Consider the following 18,173-nt stretch of genomic DNA (forward strand, 5'->3'; position numbering starts at 1 on the left):
TAAATAAATCGTCTGAATACAGATATTTCCTCCATATAACAATGCAAAATCAATGCCACAAACAACGTATTATTACTTTCAGTAGTCTGTGTTTTTGATGCAGTTTTGTATTAGCCATCCCCTACTTCTCATTTGATGCTTTTTTTAGCTTCCTTTCAACTTTCAAAAATGACCTTCACTTACACATACTATATGGGGTATGACAGATATACATATTTCTAACCCGTTACCGGGATGAAATGTAAAAGGAAAAAGGACTACATTTAAAGGGAAAACTGGGCCTCCCTCACAGACCAAATATTTAAAGGCATTACCAAAGAGTTTCCGGTAGTGACGGATGCCTGACCCAAGCAAATTGCGCATAGCCTTCCTGCAACATAAATTAATCCCCGTGTTTTGTTACTTATCCTGTGTGTTAGTATTGCATTTACTCAGTAAACGTAGATTTTGCCTAAACGATCATTCTCTTTTCTCTCACGCGCTCAGACACACACACACACACATAATTACAGTTCCTAATTTTTGCTGTGCACAACCTAACCTTCCTTTTCTCCCTTTAAGACATAAACATTTTGTGCGTCATTTAGACGAACATCCATCCATCCATTCATTCATTCATTTTTAACCACACACGGGGGGATTAAGCAGTCTTGGGGGTTGATGTAAAACAGTGTGGCGTGTCACCGTAGCCCCGCCCTCTTCGCGATTATGCACGCCACTCCAAACATCACACCACTCGGAAAGCCCCGCCCCGCCTTGGACCACATTGAAATAGGTCAGGTTTGGCATATGACAATTTTAACGATACAGTGCCCCTGTACGAGGACGCCTTCAGCCGTTTCGACAACAGAACAGCGCTCAAATAAAAGTCTTTGATCTCGTGTGTTTGCATTTGAGAGATTTAGCCCGTTCGGTGACGTCACGCCCGTGCCGCGTGCTGCTTTTAGAACGCGTGCCGGGAGCCTCCATCCTTCCCATTAAGCGCGTTCAAGTTTTGAAAGCAAACAGCGAAGATGCTCTGGACTTTATCTGTGAAACACCTCAGGTTGATTTTGAGCTGTGCGGTGTTTTCTGTCGTCTTTCTGGCTTTAACGCGTAAGTATACGAACGAAACTCGTCTCTTTAATGTTTAAATGCTAAATTATCGACCTGCTATATAGAACATCATAACAGATAACACTGTGGGTAGCCTCACATAACTCCAGCATATACTTAAAATGCGTATTTTAATTGAATATTAGCGTTTTCCATGAAAGGTAGATGAAACATATATAAACGTGTAATGGCATGGTTATTAGTGAGTAATAGTTGATGAAAACTATCCAACTCTAAACGATGCCCGGGCATTTACAATTTATACTGTACACCGTTTGGGGGTCTGTTTGGAATTTACAGTGTATCCATTATAAAGTGAAATCAATAATTAGTTTAGTACGGTTACTATTTATGGTGGGCTGGTCACCTTGTAGCAACTAATCTGAATCAGGGAGAACATTAGGGGCGGGTGGGGGTATGGGTGGAGGTGGTGATTTAGGAGGCGTAAACATCCTCGGAGAGACGGATATTCTGATTCCAGAACTTTCTAAAATACTCGTATTTCGAGTATTTCTTGTCGGTTTCCCATGAGAGCAGTACATCCGCCTTCAAGCAACTTCGAGTTAATTTTTAAATGATTCTACTGATGTGGCACAGCTTACTATCTTGTCCAGTGAGGATGAACTTCCTTTACCGATTGGTTTCACAATGGAATGAATGAGATATACGTTTGAGGTATTGATGGTGTCACTGCTTACGCTGGGATAGCATGTGGTCCATCAGCCAATAACAAAAGAGCTGTGGTTGCTGCGTGTCGTGGATGCGGCATTGCTAATTAGTGGGCGTGGCATAGACTGCAGGACACAAAAGCCGGTTTTACTATCTTGGGTGTGGCCACGAGCTGGCATGGGGTCTGTCTAATTGCCGGATTATTTCTCAGTAGGTTGTGTATTGTTTTAACTTTGCTACTGTATCTCCTCACATGCACACGTATCCTTGTTATTTTAACAAATATTTAGTTCAGTACTATTTTGTAGCTAATATTTTTACACGACGACGCTTTCACATTTCCATTACACATTTTCCATTACTGCATAAACTAAACCTTTCTGACTGTAAAAGCCAAGGACGAAGACAGCTACAGTCTTCAGTCTAATCTGCGATTGTGCCGACCCTCACTGTATTGCCTGAATAATGCAAAGTCATTCCTGATAAAAGCATTATACCTGCCTCTCTCTCTCTCTCTCTCTCTCTCTCTCTCTCTCTCTCTCTCTCTCTCTCTCTCTCTCACACACACACACACACACACACACACACATTTTCATTTTAAGAAGCTTTTCAAAGCGTTTCCCCTGTTATTGGGAGTCTCACAGCACGCGCCAGTCTGCAGATCACACCTGTCGGCCTACCCCTCAGTGTTACACGTAGCTGTTGGTAATGAAAACCACTTCCCCCCCTTGTATAATTGTATCATAGACCTTTTCCAGACATTTGGCTATAATTATAAATCAACCCTGTGTTGAGTAACAATCACCAGGCTGTAAAGGTTACAGTGATGTTCTGTAAGTAAACATAACGCCGACATAAACCCATAAAAGGCAGAGGATTGTAAGACTAGGGTTTAAGTGGTGGAGCTCCCTGTGTGTTTACGGAAAATTATAAACTTTAGTTTTTATATATATAAGACAAGGTGATCTTTTTTTCACAAACTAAACAACCTTAGCATCTGAGTTCCTTTAATACATGGAGGAAAATATAATCTCAGGTTCCTGCATATTACTTTACAATAAGGGGAAGCAATTTTGTAGTCATTATAAATTATATTTTATAGTGAGTGTGTGCACAATAGAGACATAATGCATAATGTATTGTAGTAGAATAGTTGTGTAGTAGACTTCCTTTTTAGTTTATTAGGGTGCTTTATTAGGGTACTGTATTAGGGCAGCTATGTTGTACTGATGAGTGTTATTTAGCTGTAGTCCAATATGGACAGAGAGCGGTTCATGTTCTTAAAACAAGCATGCTGACTCAAATGCTATGAAGACTGTATCTATGGCGGGAGGCCCACTTTCTTTCCTGGACTCCTGGGCTTCTTGCATGCGCTACCACATGTCATTCGGTTCACCACCTTCTGCCATACTTCAGATCGAGTGGGGTAGGAGATGAAAAGAGTGAGGTTTCACTGAGACTTCAGCTCTGGTCTGGTGGCCCTGGGCCTTTTTGCACTTTCACAGTGAATGCCTGAAGGCTGCTTATACTGACAGCGATGATGGTTAAGTAATATTTTCTAAGATGTTAAAAATTATCTTAAATAAATAGGAGCATAAATAAGAGTGCAGGGTTAGCTTCGTGTGGTTTGAGTCCTACGTAGAAAGGAGATTTATTGCATATTGCAGTCAAGCCAAACGAGTCCCTATATGTGGCCGTGATTCCTTCCAGTGTCTGAGGGTCAGGTTTAAGCTTCAGCCAGGCAGGGGCAGGGACAGCCATTACTCTGCCTCCCTTAACATTCAGCATCCTGTCTGCTTCACAAACATTTCCAGAATATCTTAAACACAGAGGAAAGGAAGAACAGTTCCTGATAAATGCAGCACCGAGTTTTCCATGAACAGCTGGTATGGTTTAGGGAACTGAATGCTCACACACACACACACACACACACACACACACACACACACACACACACACACACACACACACACGCACACACACACACACACACACACACACGGCTGCGGCCAATGGTGGTTGCCTTGTCCATACTCCTTTTCTCTCTATTTGGTGATAGTGGTTTGAGCCACAGCACAGTCCTGGATTTGCCAACACAGCAGAGTCTTATTACAACATGGTTTACAATAAAAGATTGCAGTGTGTCTCTGACATCACCAGCATGGCGTCTGTATCTAGGAAGTTTTTTTTTATTGCATTAATTCCAATCGAGTTCACCAAGTTCTCAAATTTGATACTCCCCAAATTGAAATTTCCCACCTCCCTGTCATCTCCGTAGTATTTCAATTATGCGGAATGTCCACGGAGACCAGTGAGTGACTGGTGGTGTGGTGTGATTACTAGACTCCTCCTCTGGCCTCTGGCCTCTGGTCTTAAAGAGACAGATAAATGTCATCATTCCAAGTAGCAAAAAAAAAAGGGGGGGGAATGTGGTTGTGACAGCCTTTCTGGTGTCTTTGACGTTTGTTTATAGTAATAGTCTGAACACACCTTAAAACCAAATGTAATTTTCATTTCCTTCTGTCATGTTCATTCTGGGTATGTCTTGAGACAGTAGTTTCTCTGGGTTTCCCCATTTTTCAAAATCATTCAACAGCAGCTATGTGTTTCAAATCCATTGTTGTGTGCTCAGCAGACTAATCTAAGCCCATTTAAAGACATTACTTTTGTTACAACTGGCTAATTACATAATTAGAAGAAATAAATGCACAGTTATAGGGTGGGGTGTGTCTGTGTGTGTCTACTGTATCTGATCTGCATCTGTGTCTTAGCTTTATTGTCTAAAAGTATCCTAATTCTGCTTCTTGTTATCTTTACAATTTATCTTTTTTTGAACATGAACCTTTTCAGGTTGTATTACATTATTAGCCTTCTACAGGTTTTTACACACCTTCTCTTAGATTTTTACCACATATTGCACAAGTTCATTTTTATAGTATATTACATAAGTTAGTGGGTAGCCCTGATGTTTAAGGTTAATGCCTCTTACGTGATTGGTCATGTGGTACAGCAGATGACCCTCTGCTCTCCCCTGCTCCAGGCGCCACTCCCTGCAGTGAGCGGCAGTTCCAGTGTGGGAATGGGAAATGCATCACCCGCCGCTGGGTCTGTGACGGCATGGATGACTGCGGAGACGGATCTGATGAGCTATCTACCACCTGCAGTGAGTCAAATGCTCTTTATCACCACCTCTACCACCATCATCTTCATCATAATAATCAACATCATCAACCTCACTGCCACTGTTGTGCTGATTTGGACTGGGATGACCCAGAAAATTTAACCATTGTATTTTATCTCAGTAAGCTTTATATGTGTTTACTTTTATTATGTTCATTTTTCATATTTTTGTCAGCCTCTTGAAATGAATACTGACTGGCTGTGCTCTGAGTCTTTCTCTATATTTAATGGAACTCATATTCACTGATGGTCTTTTGTCCAGGTGAGAAGAAATGTCTGTCGTCAGAGTTCAGCTGTGGTGGGCGGTTGAACCAGTGTGTGTCCTCTAGGTGGCGCTGTGATGGAAAGGCTGACTGTGAGAATGGCGCAGACGAGGAGGGCTGTGGTATGACACTACATCCTTCGAGTATAAATAAGCATGTGTTTATATGATATAAAATGTAGCCTCTCTACAATCTCTTAACCCACCACTACCCTTGTGTCCTGTCCCAGTGCCAAAGAACTGCTCGGCGGGCGAATTCCGCTGTGGCACCGGCCAGTGTGTGTCGGTGATGTTTGTGTGCGACGAGGATGCCGACTGCTCTGATGGCAGCGACGAGGCGGCATGTGCCGCCCGCACCTGCACTCCAGGCTCGTTCCAGTGCCATGATGGCGTGTGCGTGCCCCGCCTGTGGGCATGCGACGGTGATGCCGATTGCGCCGACGGCTCTGACGAGTGGCCACAGAACTGCAAGGGGCAGCAGGCCCCGCCCCCCAAGCCCTGCCGCGACCAGGAGTTCCACTGCGGCAGTGGCGAGTGCGTGCATGGCATGTGGCTCTGCGACGGGGGCGATGACTGCGTTGACCGCTCCGACGAGACCAATTGCAGTGAGTACTGCATTCCTGGCTTTCTTTTTCATTCTTTTTTTTTTTTTTTTTAGACTGACACAAAAGGCGTGGTGGCTTGTAAGGTAGCGCCGCAACCATGACTGTAGTGAGGCATGTTGTGTGCTGCAGTGGAATGTGTTGCTTTTCAGCAGGAACAGGCAAGAGGCAGAATGCAAATGCAGGAAGTGGTTTAATCAGCGAGGGTAACAAAACACGGATGGTAAAATAAACCGAGGCAAGGGGAAACACTGAGGCAAAAATAATACACAAACTGAGCAAACAGAAAAGCAAGGGCGACGACAATAATGGCAAGTGTAATCAAGACACAACAGAACAACCTAACTTCCCAAAATAACCGACCACCTAGGGAACAAACCACAGGGCTTAAATAACCAAAACAATCAGGCACTAAACAGATACAGGTGAACATGGAAATAGTAAAAAATAAAACAAGGAGTGGGATAGAGGAACAGACGGGGGTGGAGAAAACAAAACCAAGGAAAGGAACAAGGAAGTAAAGGAAAACAGGCATGACAGGGAAACTTAAGAAGCACTGATGCCAGGAGGGTAGCCATTGGTGAGAGTATGCAAGCGTGTTGTCTCCAAGAATCATTATACTTGATTTACATTTTTGATTGAGTTGATGATGCTGAATGAGGTCATTCCAAAAATATATATTATACCATATTTGCATGCCATCTGCTATGTATCATAGAAGTATACAGTGTCTAAAGTGAACCTGCCCTTATTGTCTGATGTACATGTAGAAATACTGGAACCATTGTCCTTCATAAGAGTGTGTGCATGGAGGTGCTCTGCTCCACTGTTCTGACACCTGAGTGGGCATTCACAGGTAGGCCTACCTGCCGGCCCGATGAGTTCCAATGTAACGATGGCGCCTGTGTCCCTGGCATTCGGCAGTGTGACGGTGAATTCGACTGCAGGGACATGAGCGATGAGAATGACTGTGCTAGTGGTGAGCATGCTTTGCAAAACACACACAGGCATGCACACATGTACACATACATGGACATAAACACATGCATGCACACATATATACATAGACTCTCATGCACAGAGCAAAAGCCCACAGTCAATGTGGCATCCAAACTGCAGGGAGTCTGTTTGCCAGACGTTCATTGCATGACCCACGTCCAGCTGATCATAGATAAATACTCTAATAATTCATTCAAAACATAGACACCAATGAACACATACACACACAAATATACATGCACAAACTAAAACAGACAATTTACATTAGTTAATAGTTCATAGCAGTAGAGGTGAGGCTAGTTGTCATTATGTTCTACTCAGAATCTCGCAACACATCTTAGAAAAGCCTTGGCCCTATTGTCTCTCTGCAGTGAGCAAGTGTGAGGGTCCAGAGACCTTCCAGTGCCGCAGTGGAGAGTGCATCAGTGTGGAGCAAGTGTGTGACGCACAGAGGGACTGCCGAGACTTGTCAGACGAGCCCCTGAAAGAATGCAGTGAGTGCTATTGTCATTATTATTGTCACAATCTGTGCAGCCATGTTGGCTAACCAGTATCGGCCGGACCAGTATCAGCCGGCCAAAGTTTCCCTAGCCAGAGGGATGGGAGAATCAGAGAAAAAAATGAGAGTGGGAAATAACTCTACTGGAGAACATGGAAGAAAAAAAAAATCACATAAGGGAAAGAGGAACGAAGGGAGTATAACTGACACGGGCTGCCTCTTGTCTCTTTGTTTAATGTTCAGATACCAACGAGTGTCTTAAAGACAACGGCGGCTGCTCACACACCTGCAACGACCTGAAGATTGGCTACGAGTGTCTCTGTCCTGATGGCTACCGCTTGGTGAACGCCAAACACTGTGAAGGTGAAGCCAATCTTCTTTCACCATTGCAAAGTTGGTCTGTTGATTTCCAGAATGTAAAAGAAATGGCCATAATAGCTCGGCAACTCTCACACATGCATTTGGAATCCACCAGCTAGCATAGAGATCACATATGTCTAAAGCAGAACTCGATGTACACAGGTGCAGTAAGAGTGGGCTCTGTGATGTTTGTGCTTGACGTTCTTTCTCTTTCACTGGTCTGCTGCAGACATCGATGAATGTGCCAACCCTGACACCTGTTCTCAGGTGTGCATGAACCTGCCGGGCAGCTTTAAGTGCGAGTGTGAGGCGGGCTACGAGATGGACCCAATGACCAAAGAGTGCAAGGCTGTCACAGGTGAGCTGCAAACGTTCACTGAGCTGTACTTCACTATTGAAGCACTGCACATTACCCTGATTCACTGACCACTGATTCAGCCCATGGAAGCCTTGATAATTAGCTGACAATCCAAATTGAACTAATAATGGAAGGAATCCATTATAGTGCACCATCCCCTGACCCTGGAATTGGAGGACGTTAATGGGTATTGTTTACGGCACACCCAGGGTTGACACATTGTTGTGTTAAAATGTGAAAAACAATCATTTCCCCTCTTTTGTCTTGTAGGAAATGTTCCATACCTGTTCTTCACCAACCGTCACGAGGTGAGGAAGATGAAGATGGACAAGAGTGAGTACACATGTCTGATTCCACAACTGAAGAATGTGGTGGCGCTTGACATGGACATGTCCAGCGGCAAGATCTTCTGGTCTGATCTCTTCCACAAAACGATCTACAGGTGACTGAGCACAGGTCTGACAAATTATGACAAACAGGAAAGGAACCCAGGTGGTTTAGTGTGGTCCGAAAGAGAACACACACAGGTCAACAAACTCATGCAAATGATTACTAAGAGTTATTATGGAGATAACTAGGAGTTTTACGAGTTATTACGATTATACCAGTTAATGTTTATTTTTTGTTCATCAACTATAGTTCTTGTTCAAACCCTCTGTTTGAAAATTACAGTGCTGTTTAAGTGAATATCACATCCTGAAAAGTGCTTTGCTTTTTCTTCCAACCAAGCACCGGACTGGACAAAGCTGCTAACTCCTCCCAGCATAGCACTGTGATTGACAGTCGTATCTTCACTCCTGAGGGCTTGGCTCTTGACTGGATTCATGGCAACCTCTACTGGACTGACAGCACATTCAGAACAATATCCGTGGCAACCACCGACGGAACCAAGCGCAAGACTCTCATCTCAGATGGGCTTAAAAAGCCACGTGCCATTGTTGTAGACCCACAGCACAAGTGAGTTGGTGTTTATATACAAAAACCTTTCCTCATGTTCACTCTCTCACTCTTAATTGAACAAACAATCTGTGGTTCAAAAATAGCACTCTACATGTCACTCCATTAAGCCACATACTTGTATATACATTGTCAGCCCGTGTGTTAATTTGACTTATCCAGTCTCATCGCTAACACACTTAGCTTTAACATTGTCATCAGTAAGTTATTGGGTGTATTATCAGTGAATAGTCCAGTTTCTTGATCAGCCAGTTAAAAGCCTGGATATGTTATATCATATCTCTAGTTTCATGTACTGGACAGACTGGGGCAACCCAGCCCAGATTGAGAAGTGTGGTTTGAACGGGGCAGACCGATCCGCTCTGGTCACCAGTAACATCCTCTGGCCCAACGGTATCACGCTAGGTGAGTAAGCCGTGTGCTCACCGTAGACTCAGGAAAACAAAACTCCAGCAGAGGTCTGCTGCAGCCTGCCATCTGAATTCCAGTAACCAGCATGGGCCGTTTCATATCAATGCCCACTGCTATGCGGTTCTTGGCAGTGTGATGAAAGCTTGGAAATGTGTTCAAAGTGGCATCCAAATGTCAGGGGAGTCTGTTTGCCGTGATGCAACCTCGTCTGTGTGTGTGTTCAGACATGGTGAATCAGCGGTTGTACTGGGTCGACTCCAAACTTCACACTCTGTCCAGCATTGGGGTCAATGGTGAGAGGAGACACACGCTCATCATTGATGGGAGGAAGCTTGTTCATCCACTCTCACTGACTGTGTTTGAGGTGTGTGTGTGTTTATTTGTGTTGAAGTGGTGTGGTTTAAAAACCTATATTTCCTCAATAGCTATGTTTCTGAAAGATTTGAAATATTCGACTTGCTTTAAAAGTTTAATACTTTTCACAATCTCACATGGCATTCTGCCTAAAGATTTTTACACTTCCAATACAATGTAACTCCTGATTATTCAGTCTAAATTAATATGATTTCCTTACTGAAGTGATCTGCATTTCTCTATCTCTAGTCTACAAATACACATACACTACACATCTGATCTAATTTTTTTCCATTCTGTATTTTCCAGGAGAAAGTGTTCTGGACAGATGTATCTAGTAATGCTATCATGAGTGCGAATCGGCTGACAGGAAAAGACATCATGATTGAGGTTGAGAATCTGGTAGGACCGGAGGACATTGTGGTTTACCACAACCTCAAGCAGCCCAACGGTAAGCAAATCAGACCAAATTACGTTCCTTCACATTACTTTACCTTTACCTTTGCAGGTGAGCATTACGGAGTGCATAATACATTTTTATTGACTACAAGAACTACATGTGTCTGATGCACCTCCCTGTTGATTTACTGCACAGGTACAAACTGGTGTGAGAAAGGTGACCGGCTGAATGGTGGCTGTGAGTACCTGTGTCTCCCAGCGCCGCAGGTGAACGAACACTCCCCCAAATACACCTGCACATGCCCTGATCACATGACTCTGGGCCCCGACATGAGGACGTGTGTGACAGGTAGGCGTAGCTTTTCTGGAGTGTTTGGATTTTATTTTGCATTCCTCTACCTCTCTGTGCTGGTTTCGCATTCTATCACACAGTTCTAATATTATGTAAACAGTCATTTTTAATAGCTACACAAATGAGGCATTATGTTCACATAAAGCAGTCTGCATCTGCTTCTGAGAAGCAACTCTTCACGTTTTTGCTGATGTGTCCAAAATAATGTCTGTATGAACTAATGTGGTTCTGAACTTCCTGTTTGTTCATGCAGTGACAGTGACAACAGCAGTGGTTTCGCCCCGATTCTCAGTAGGCAGGGCTACTGTCAGATCACCGGACCCCATCCTCACCACCACCTCTTCCACAGCAAAAGCCTGGCTTACAGCAAGAGCCGTTGACCCCGAGCTTCAGAAAAACCTTCCTAAGGACACGAACACAGCTGAAGCTGAAGGTATTGACTTTTCAAATGAGGTCTTACCGAGTGAGATAAATATGTGTACATTGTTTCATTTGTTTTGCAGGACATTATTGAAAATATTAACATGTGCATTGGAAAGTAGTTTATTAGTATTGTATCAAATATAGTGTATGTTATGTACAATATTATAACTATAGTCAGTATTATAATTTTTGTTTTCTCCTGTAGGGTCAAGTGATGGGTTTGTAGCAATCGCTAGCTCTTCCCAGCACCCTGTTGCACTGTATGTCATCCTTCCCTTAGGTTTGTACATGGCACTCCATTTCTCTATTTCACACACACACCCCCCACCCTGCCCTGCCCCCCGAATGAACTCTTAGCATTTTACTGCATTAAGTTGCATTCAAAAGAACATGAAGAGTTCAGAACGTCACTGTCTCTTATATGTCCCTCCCCTGCCTCCTCTCTCCCCTCAGTTGCTGTGTGTCTGACAGTGTTTGGCGCTGTGTTGCTCTGGCGACAGTGGAGGCTGAAGAACACCAACACCATACACTTCGATAACCCCGTGTATCAGAAGACCACAGAGGACCAGGTGCACATCTGCAGGAGCTCCAGTCAGGACGGCTACATGTACCCATCGGTAAGGCCCCTTCCACCCCATAGCAACTCATCTCAGCAACCGCATGCCAGTAGCTTTCCTGCTTGGATCAGTCATGTCAGAGTGCCGCTGTCCCGTGGCAGTTTTCGTTAGTTTTGCAGATGAAAAGTTGAAGGTTGCAGCATACAAGCTGATAAAATGTTCTCTTTTCATTATGCCACTGTGTCTTCTTTGGAGAAGCCAATAAAATAAAAGCCCAGCAGCCTTTTAATGTGCAGCCAAACAACAAGCCAGTTAGCACATGCACATGTCGGTGACCAAAGCACTTCTCAATTCCAATGAGACTGTAGGTCCCTAGATAGCAGCAACCCTAAAGTCCAAAGGACATTTTGTTTATTTTCTTCCAATCTCTCTTTTTTCTCTCTCATCTCTTGCTCTGTTTCTTATTTTCTATCTAAGCATCAGATGTTCAGTTTGGATGAGGAGGAAGACATTGCATGATTGCTTTCTCAGGAAGATTCAACTAGTTCCGTGTGAAGGCAAATCCGAAAGACCGAAGAGACATAAATGTGAAAGAAAAAAATTCTGAATGTGAAGAAACTTTTGTCAGAAACCGAAGGATGTCACAACTATGGAAACAAGTTGAGCCACCACACTCAGCTGAGGTTCCATTTTAGTAAGAATGTTTGAATTAATGCTACAAGATGTTACAGCTATGAGCTTTCCATGTCTTGGGGGCATGGACATGACTGCCCATGGGAAGGCCATGCAAAACAATAGAAGTCTCATGGCACACTTCTCTGTAGCAGTAACAACGCTATTTTGCATATACAACCTGAGTAATTTAAGCAAGACAGAGGTTGTAGATCTAATTAGAATCTTAATTCCCCTTAATACGATCTAGTTAGAATCTGAATTGCTCTGTCCTGTCCCGTGTCTTTAAAGAAGACTGCATATGTTGGTAACACTTTTGAGAGAAACTCAATGAGGATGACATGACACATTAATAAGCCACATGGCATGGAAGGCACTCACAACGGTGTGTACATGGCTTCAGCTGTCCACCTCTGCATATGCAGATGTTTACAATCACTTATGAATAAGTAGCGTTTGTGTTATTGCGGACCAATAGCATCTCAGGGCTTTACTTAAAAGTGCTACCAACTTGCACATTGCATACTTGTTTATAAGTAATATCCAGTTGCATTCTTCTTTTATATGAAGATTTATCGCTCTTTACCTTTTGCTATTTATTTGCCTTTACTTGAAATTGTCATGTTAAATCACAACATTTAGATTACATCGCAGTTACTATATTTCTCTGAACTATTTCTCTAGATTACAGACATCATTCTCTCTGTAAAAATGACAGTAACTGAAGCTTCATTAACAACCATTTATCTGATGGTCATCATGGCACCAAAAAACCCCCAACAAAACCCACTAAGAGGACTAGACTAACAAACCATGAACTTTCCAAAGGGACATTACACTCCAGGGAGGCCATTCAGGGAATTAGATGGTTTGGAGGTGTTGACGTTTTGCACTTGAAGCGCACAATTCATTACCTCTGTGTGAAGAAATAGGGCGAAACACAAGTTTTTCAATATTTTCTATGAATGTTCAATTGTGGTTTTTGTCAGTGTGCATTAGCGTGCCTATGTGCCTGTTCAAGCCCGTTGGTAGCTTCACTAGATACATGGCATAATGCTTTGTCTTGGTCGAAACTTGCCTTACGATGAGATGATTGCAGAATGCCTTAAACGCTGTATATGAAGCTTACTCTCAGGTTATGAAATGTGTGTGCACATAGAGGTGGACACTAAGGTAAGGTCTCTCATCTTGTTAATCTCACCTGATAGCTTTATTAGTGTAAACTTGTTTTTAGTTTTGGGAGAAATCTTAAGATGTTTAAGAGTGTGTAATTGGACATTTATGTTAGCAAGATTACTGATTTTCTAGACTTGATTAATTGTCTGCAAGTTTACTCTTGAAAGTTTATTTGAGAGAAAAAATCACTATGATATTCACTTGTTACAGTGAACAAATGAAGAATTCATAACCTGATGTAAATGCAGGAAGTCATAAATGTAAAAAGTATGTATATAATGCCTCTGTAAATAACCTTCTGTTGCATGGTGTTTTTATTGAGTTTATTTTAAATTTCAGACTTTTATAAATATGAGAATGTACGTTATTTATTGCAACATAACTATAAAAAAATTGTTCTTGAGTTTTCCTCTTGGGTTTCTGTGCTTTGTGTGGAAGCTTGATAAAACACTGCAAGACAATACTACAATATGGGAATTAAGATGAGCATATTAACCACATACTTTATTCATATTTTATGAACCTCACATAAAACCACATTTCTACAGAAGACTAACAGATGAATCACAAGGTGGAAAACAGACTGTAATACTTGTGCCTTTAGGGAAGATTGTTAATGGAAATTTTAATTCTATACCTGATTTTATGGAAAGCAAAGATTTTTACAATACTTCAGCATCAGTTATTTTGGTCTTATTCATAGCTTCTGTCAAATAAACATGTTTAAAGACTGAATTTTATGAGTCTCTGTAGTTGTTTACGGACAACAGCATTATGAATTACAGTGTTTATTTTTTAGAGGTTTTTTTTAACACATTTTCAAATGCAGCAAACAAGGCTGTCAGCTTGAAAAGAAGGCTTGTGTCTTTGTTAATGAAATTCCAATCACAAATGGAAGTAATTTTAATCACAATTCCTAGCTCTGTTTAGCAAAAGTGGAGAAATAGATTTTTGAGCTCTTCACGGAGCTCTATTATTTTTACTAAAACCTCAAATTGCAACTCACCCGACAAGCTTCTAAAGATATATATTTCCAGGGTGAAAACTGACAAGTTCTTTAGAAAAAGTGCTACATATTTGTCAGTGAAGATTCACCATTGAAAGTTCTTTTTAGTGTAGGTTTAGGACTAATGCTCAGTGAAACAGGCATAGTCATAATGTGTTCACTGTAACTTTTATGAATATAATTAAACTGACTTTGATGTACTAATCTACTCCCCCCCCCCCCAAAAAAAATGCTTCTAACCTCCCTTTGTTACATGAAATGAGATGTTTCATCAATTGTTTGCGCTCCTCTTGGGCTGTCACGTCTTACAATGAATGGCAGGAAGTTCTTCACCAGACAAAAAGTCTTTCAAATATCATCAGAATTTCCACATTGTTATAGGGTTGGTGCTTAAACTGCTCACTGCTGTCTCAAAAGCTCCTCAGCCTCTGACTAAAGTGAACCATGGCAGCTAAGAGGCACCCTGTGTTAGGGGAAACCTCATCAATTCACAAACATAAAACTGTGTTGACAGGAGGCTTTACTGAAGGACCGCCACAAACCCACCATGATGAATATACACCATCCCCCGCTTTCCTCCCTAATCTCTCTCTTTATTGCTCTCTCATTCATTCATTATATATATCTGATACCATAATGAATAATTCCTAACCTAATCAATGTAGTATTTTATAATATAACATATAACAAAACAACAAGAAGTGCTATTAAGTTAATTCTGCTTTAGCCCCCATTAGGGGAGGACAGAGATATTGTTTTACAATCCAGGGTTTATTTCTTTAAAGACATTCTACTGTCTTTCTGTTAAAAGGCTTTTGATCACATTCTCAATGTCTTTCTGACCATGTTTAAGAGCTAGTTGCCTATAATATATTTAAACATATTTATCTTAGTGTGTGCTATGGGGACTATTCTCAGTTGTGTTATTCTTCTGCCACTGTTAAGTAGCAAGTAATCTTATGGATATGACAAGTAGTTCTTCACAATTGTATCTGGTCATGATAAAGATTTCCTAGTTAGACCCAAGGATGTACATTAGCAATGGTATTGGGGGACCCTTTAAAAGCTACTCTCATGACCACTCCTTTATTATTTATAAGCAAGTAAAAAAAAAATCCTGGATTTCAACCCCCCCGGACCAGTGAATGCGTTCTCTTTATAATCTGCAGAGGAAAAGGCTGAAAGGCCAACCTGAACTCACATACTGCACTGGCAATAATGACTTCAGCTATTATAGAGCTTTATCTTGACGCTTCTGGGGAAATATGTTGAATCAGAACATCGAACCCTCATGCTTCTACATGGAATGCAGTTAGACCAGAAACCATGAAACCATGAAAAGACTTTTTATGTCCAGCAAGGTGAGCTCATGTTTGAACAGGCTTTAGCAGGTACATATTTTTCAAATATTGGATCAACCTCTAGTCACTGATAAATTCTTTTTAAGAGTGCTTCTGTGTTGTACTCTGTGTCAGATACACTTTTCTGAGGATAGATTTAAAGATGGTGGGTTGTGTGTTTACACTCAGATTTTCAATATAATGTATTCATTCCTGGTTACCAGGGAGCTGTGACTTTTTCCAGAAATGCATCATTTTCCTCCACCATCAGCAAGTTTACCAATAGACATCAACTATCAACAATGAATCCTCAGCAGAACATGCAGGTGGATAGTGGCTTCATTCCAAACAGGTGGGGTTGCTGCACCTGAGTCTCCTGAGCTTATACAATGCTATCTTTGGCATCTTTAGCTCTTCCAATCGATTTGCATATTCTAATGCTATTGTCTCCACTGGCCTGTCTCATTGCTGTGGGTGGTTCTTAGATCTCACACCACTCTTTGTGAGGCGTGTCTTGTTAATTGCCGTGATGATGAATAAGCCTGGATGTACTTCATGTTCCCAAGATGACACACCAGCTGTCTGTTATTAGCAAGTAACCAGTCTTGGGGAAGCAGTCAGATGTAAAAATGTCTGACAAAGTCTAGGAGGAGGACCGGTTCTGATGTAATTGAGTCTGGATTTAAATGTTTTACCTGCTATTTTTTCCAAGAGAATTTGTCTTTAAGAGCCATGAGGTGGAGGGTAGTCTGTGTTGTAGCCTATCATCACTAGTTTAGAGTTGCTATAGAAATGCAGTTTGAGAAGCAACTGTGTACTAGACAATTGTCCCTAGAGCCTGTGACTGAACCGTCTACCTGACTGCTAACTAAAAAACAGTGTCGAGTTTCTAAGCCTCTAAAATGTTAAGCAGCGTTTTCATGGTCACACTGGTAACAATATAATTAAAGCAATATTAGTCCTGTTTGTTATTCCTGCTTTTTAAATCTACGTTTAGGATAATTAATCTGTTCACCATCTGGAAAAATCACACTCCAATAAAAATAAATAAATAGATAGATGTATAAACAAAGTAGATTATAGAAACTGCACAATATAACAAAAGAACCTTACAATATAATACACTATAATTCTGATAGCTCCATGTGAACAAAGATTGCAGGGCCATGGCACTCCGTAACTAACTGGTCATATGTCAGTTCAGTGTTAACTGTCTAATTCGTGTGATATAATATATATTGTTCTGCAGAGAACTCTTACTATTCATTGCTAAGGTCTCCCAGGTTTATTCAGTGTTTACACTGTACCTGATAATTCAATATACAATTTTTGGCCTTTTTTTCTTTGAAATCATTATATAAATGGTAGATCATTCTCATTCTGAGATAATATTGACCAGGGTCAGCCCTTCATTTGATAGGTCAGAAAGTCACCAAATTCAACAGAGCTGTCAAAACCCATGTTTAGAGGGATAATGATAGATCTTCAAGAACATTCTGAGATATCATTAATACTGATGTTTAAAGAAGATAAACCCCATATTACTCATTGCACAATTCAGATACTGAAGCTTTATAGAGTGCATTCCATTCGACAACTATCGTGTTGAAGTTCTGAGGTGTATACTTAAATATATATCCATCTGCAAAACAGACTTAGACCTTTGTGAAACTTCATGCATACTATTTAATTTAAGCATGATTTCCAAGCACTGCACTTAACTAATATATCTATATCAGTGTTTGTCAGTCTTAGGGGCTTTTGTTCTTCTTAACGAATTGTCAATGAATTAAATTTGTTGTTTTAGAGCTGATTAAATACAGAACTGGGCAGTGCAGAGGTCAAACAGGATTTAGTTTTGCATAGGAAGAAGCCCAGATTCTGCCAGCTTCTTCAGAGTGCCCTGGCCCATATTATTAATATATGGCCAAGAGAAAAGGAATGAAGTGTAGAGCAAATCCAGAGTGCATTCTCTTACTGTTTCCCTACCTGCTACCTCAGTGACTATGTTCAAATATGCAATACGCATATCTGCTAAATATTTTTACAGACATTGTATGTTACATCTTTTTCCACATCCTCTCACTTTACTCAGTATCATGTACTGGCTGGTCCTGTCTTTCATATGTAAAAACTGTATTACATTTTTTTTTTTTTTAAGACACTTATGCATTGCATGAGGCCTGCATTTACATTTTCAATTTTATAATTTCAACTGCAATTTTAAAATGATCAATTTTAAAATGATTTAATAGTAACAGAAAAGAGGTCATTTGAATGATAAATTGCAGGACTTTGTGATTTTTCACAATATGCTTAAGGATATAACACATATAAGGATATGATACATTTTACTAACAGGATGTGAGTTATGACTACTTGTCAAAATAATCATAAAATAATATAAACTTTCCAGATGGAGCTCAAACAAAGCAGCTGATTATCTCCCTGTCATGTGTTGCCTGACTGTTATTAATTACAGCCCTATATGGCTTATCAGTG

At 41.1% G+C, this 18,173-nt stretch overlaps 1 protein-coding gene across 1 annotated transcript; it reads left to right on the forward strand.

The window, feature by feature from the left end:
- Positions 1 to 818: 818 nt before the first annotated feature.
- On the forward strand, positions 819 to 14,060 carry ldlrb (low density lipoprotein receptor b). The gene is made up of 18 exons (XM_027013326.2): positions 819 to 1,095; positions 4,805 to 4,927; positions 5,207 to 5,329; positions 5,437 to 5,811; positions 6,665 to 6,787; positions 7,179 to 7,301; positions 7,550 to 7,669; positions 7,896 to 8,024; positions 8,295 to 8,466; positions 8,754 to 8,981; positions 9,268 to 9,386; positions 9,617 to 9,756; positions 10,056 to 10,197; positions 10,342 to 10,494; positions 10,751 to 10,930; positions 11,126 to 11,200; positions 11,374 to 11,537; positions 11,955 to 14,060. Exons 1-18 carry the CDS (start codon positions 1,014 to 1,016, stop codon positions 11,994 to 11,996), a joined length of 2,613 nt encoding a protein of 870 aa, XP_026869127.2. The 5' UTR covers positions 819 to 1,013; the 3' UTR covers positions 11,997 to 14,060.
- Positions 14,061 to 18,173: the final 4,113 nt, after the last annotated feature.

This window comes from Electrophorus electricus, chromosome 1 (genome assembly GCF_013358815.1).
Source record: "Electrophorus electricus isolate fEleEle1 chromosome 1, fEleEle1.pri, whole genome shotgun sequence".
NCBI lineage: Eukaryota > Metazoa > Chordata > Actinopteri > Gymnotiformes > Gymnotidae > Electrophorus > Electrophorus electricus.

Excerpts from the sequence above, each read along its gene's own strand:
- ldlrb (XM_027013326.2), top strand. The coding sequence starts at position 1,014 with ATGCTCTGGACTTTATCTGTGAAACACCTCAGGTTGATTTTGAGCTGT. Across the intron at positions 10,931-11,125 it reads GAACACAGCTGAAGCTGAAG|GGTCAAGTGATGGGTTTGTA; the intron begins GTATTGACTTTT and ends TTTCTCCTGTAG. Across the intron at positions 11,201-11,373 it reads GTATGTCATCCTTCCCTTAG|TTGCTGTGTGTCTGACAGTG; the intron begins GTTTGTACATGG and ends CTCTCCCCTCAG.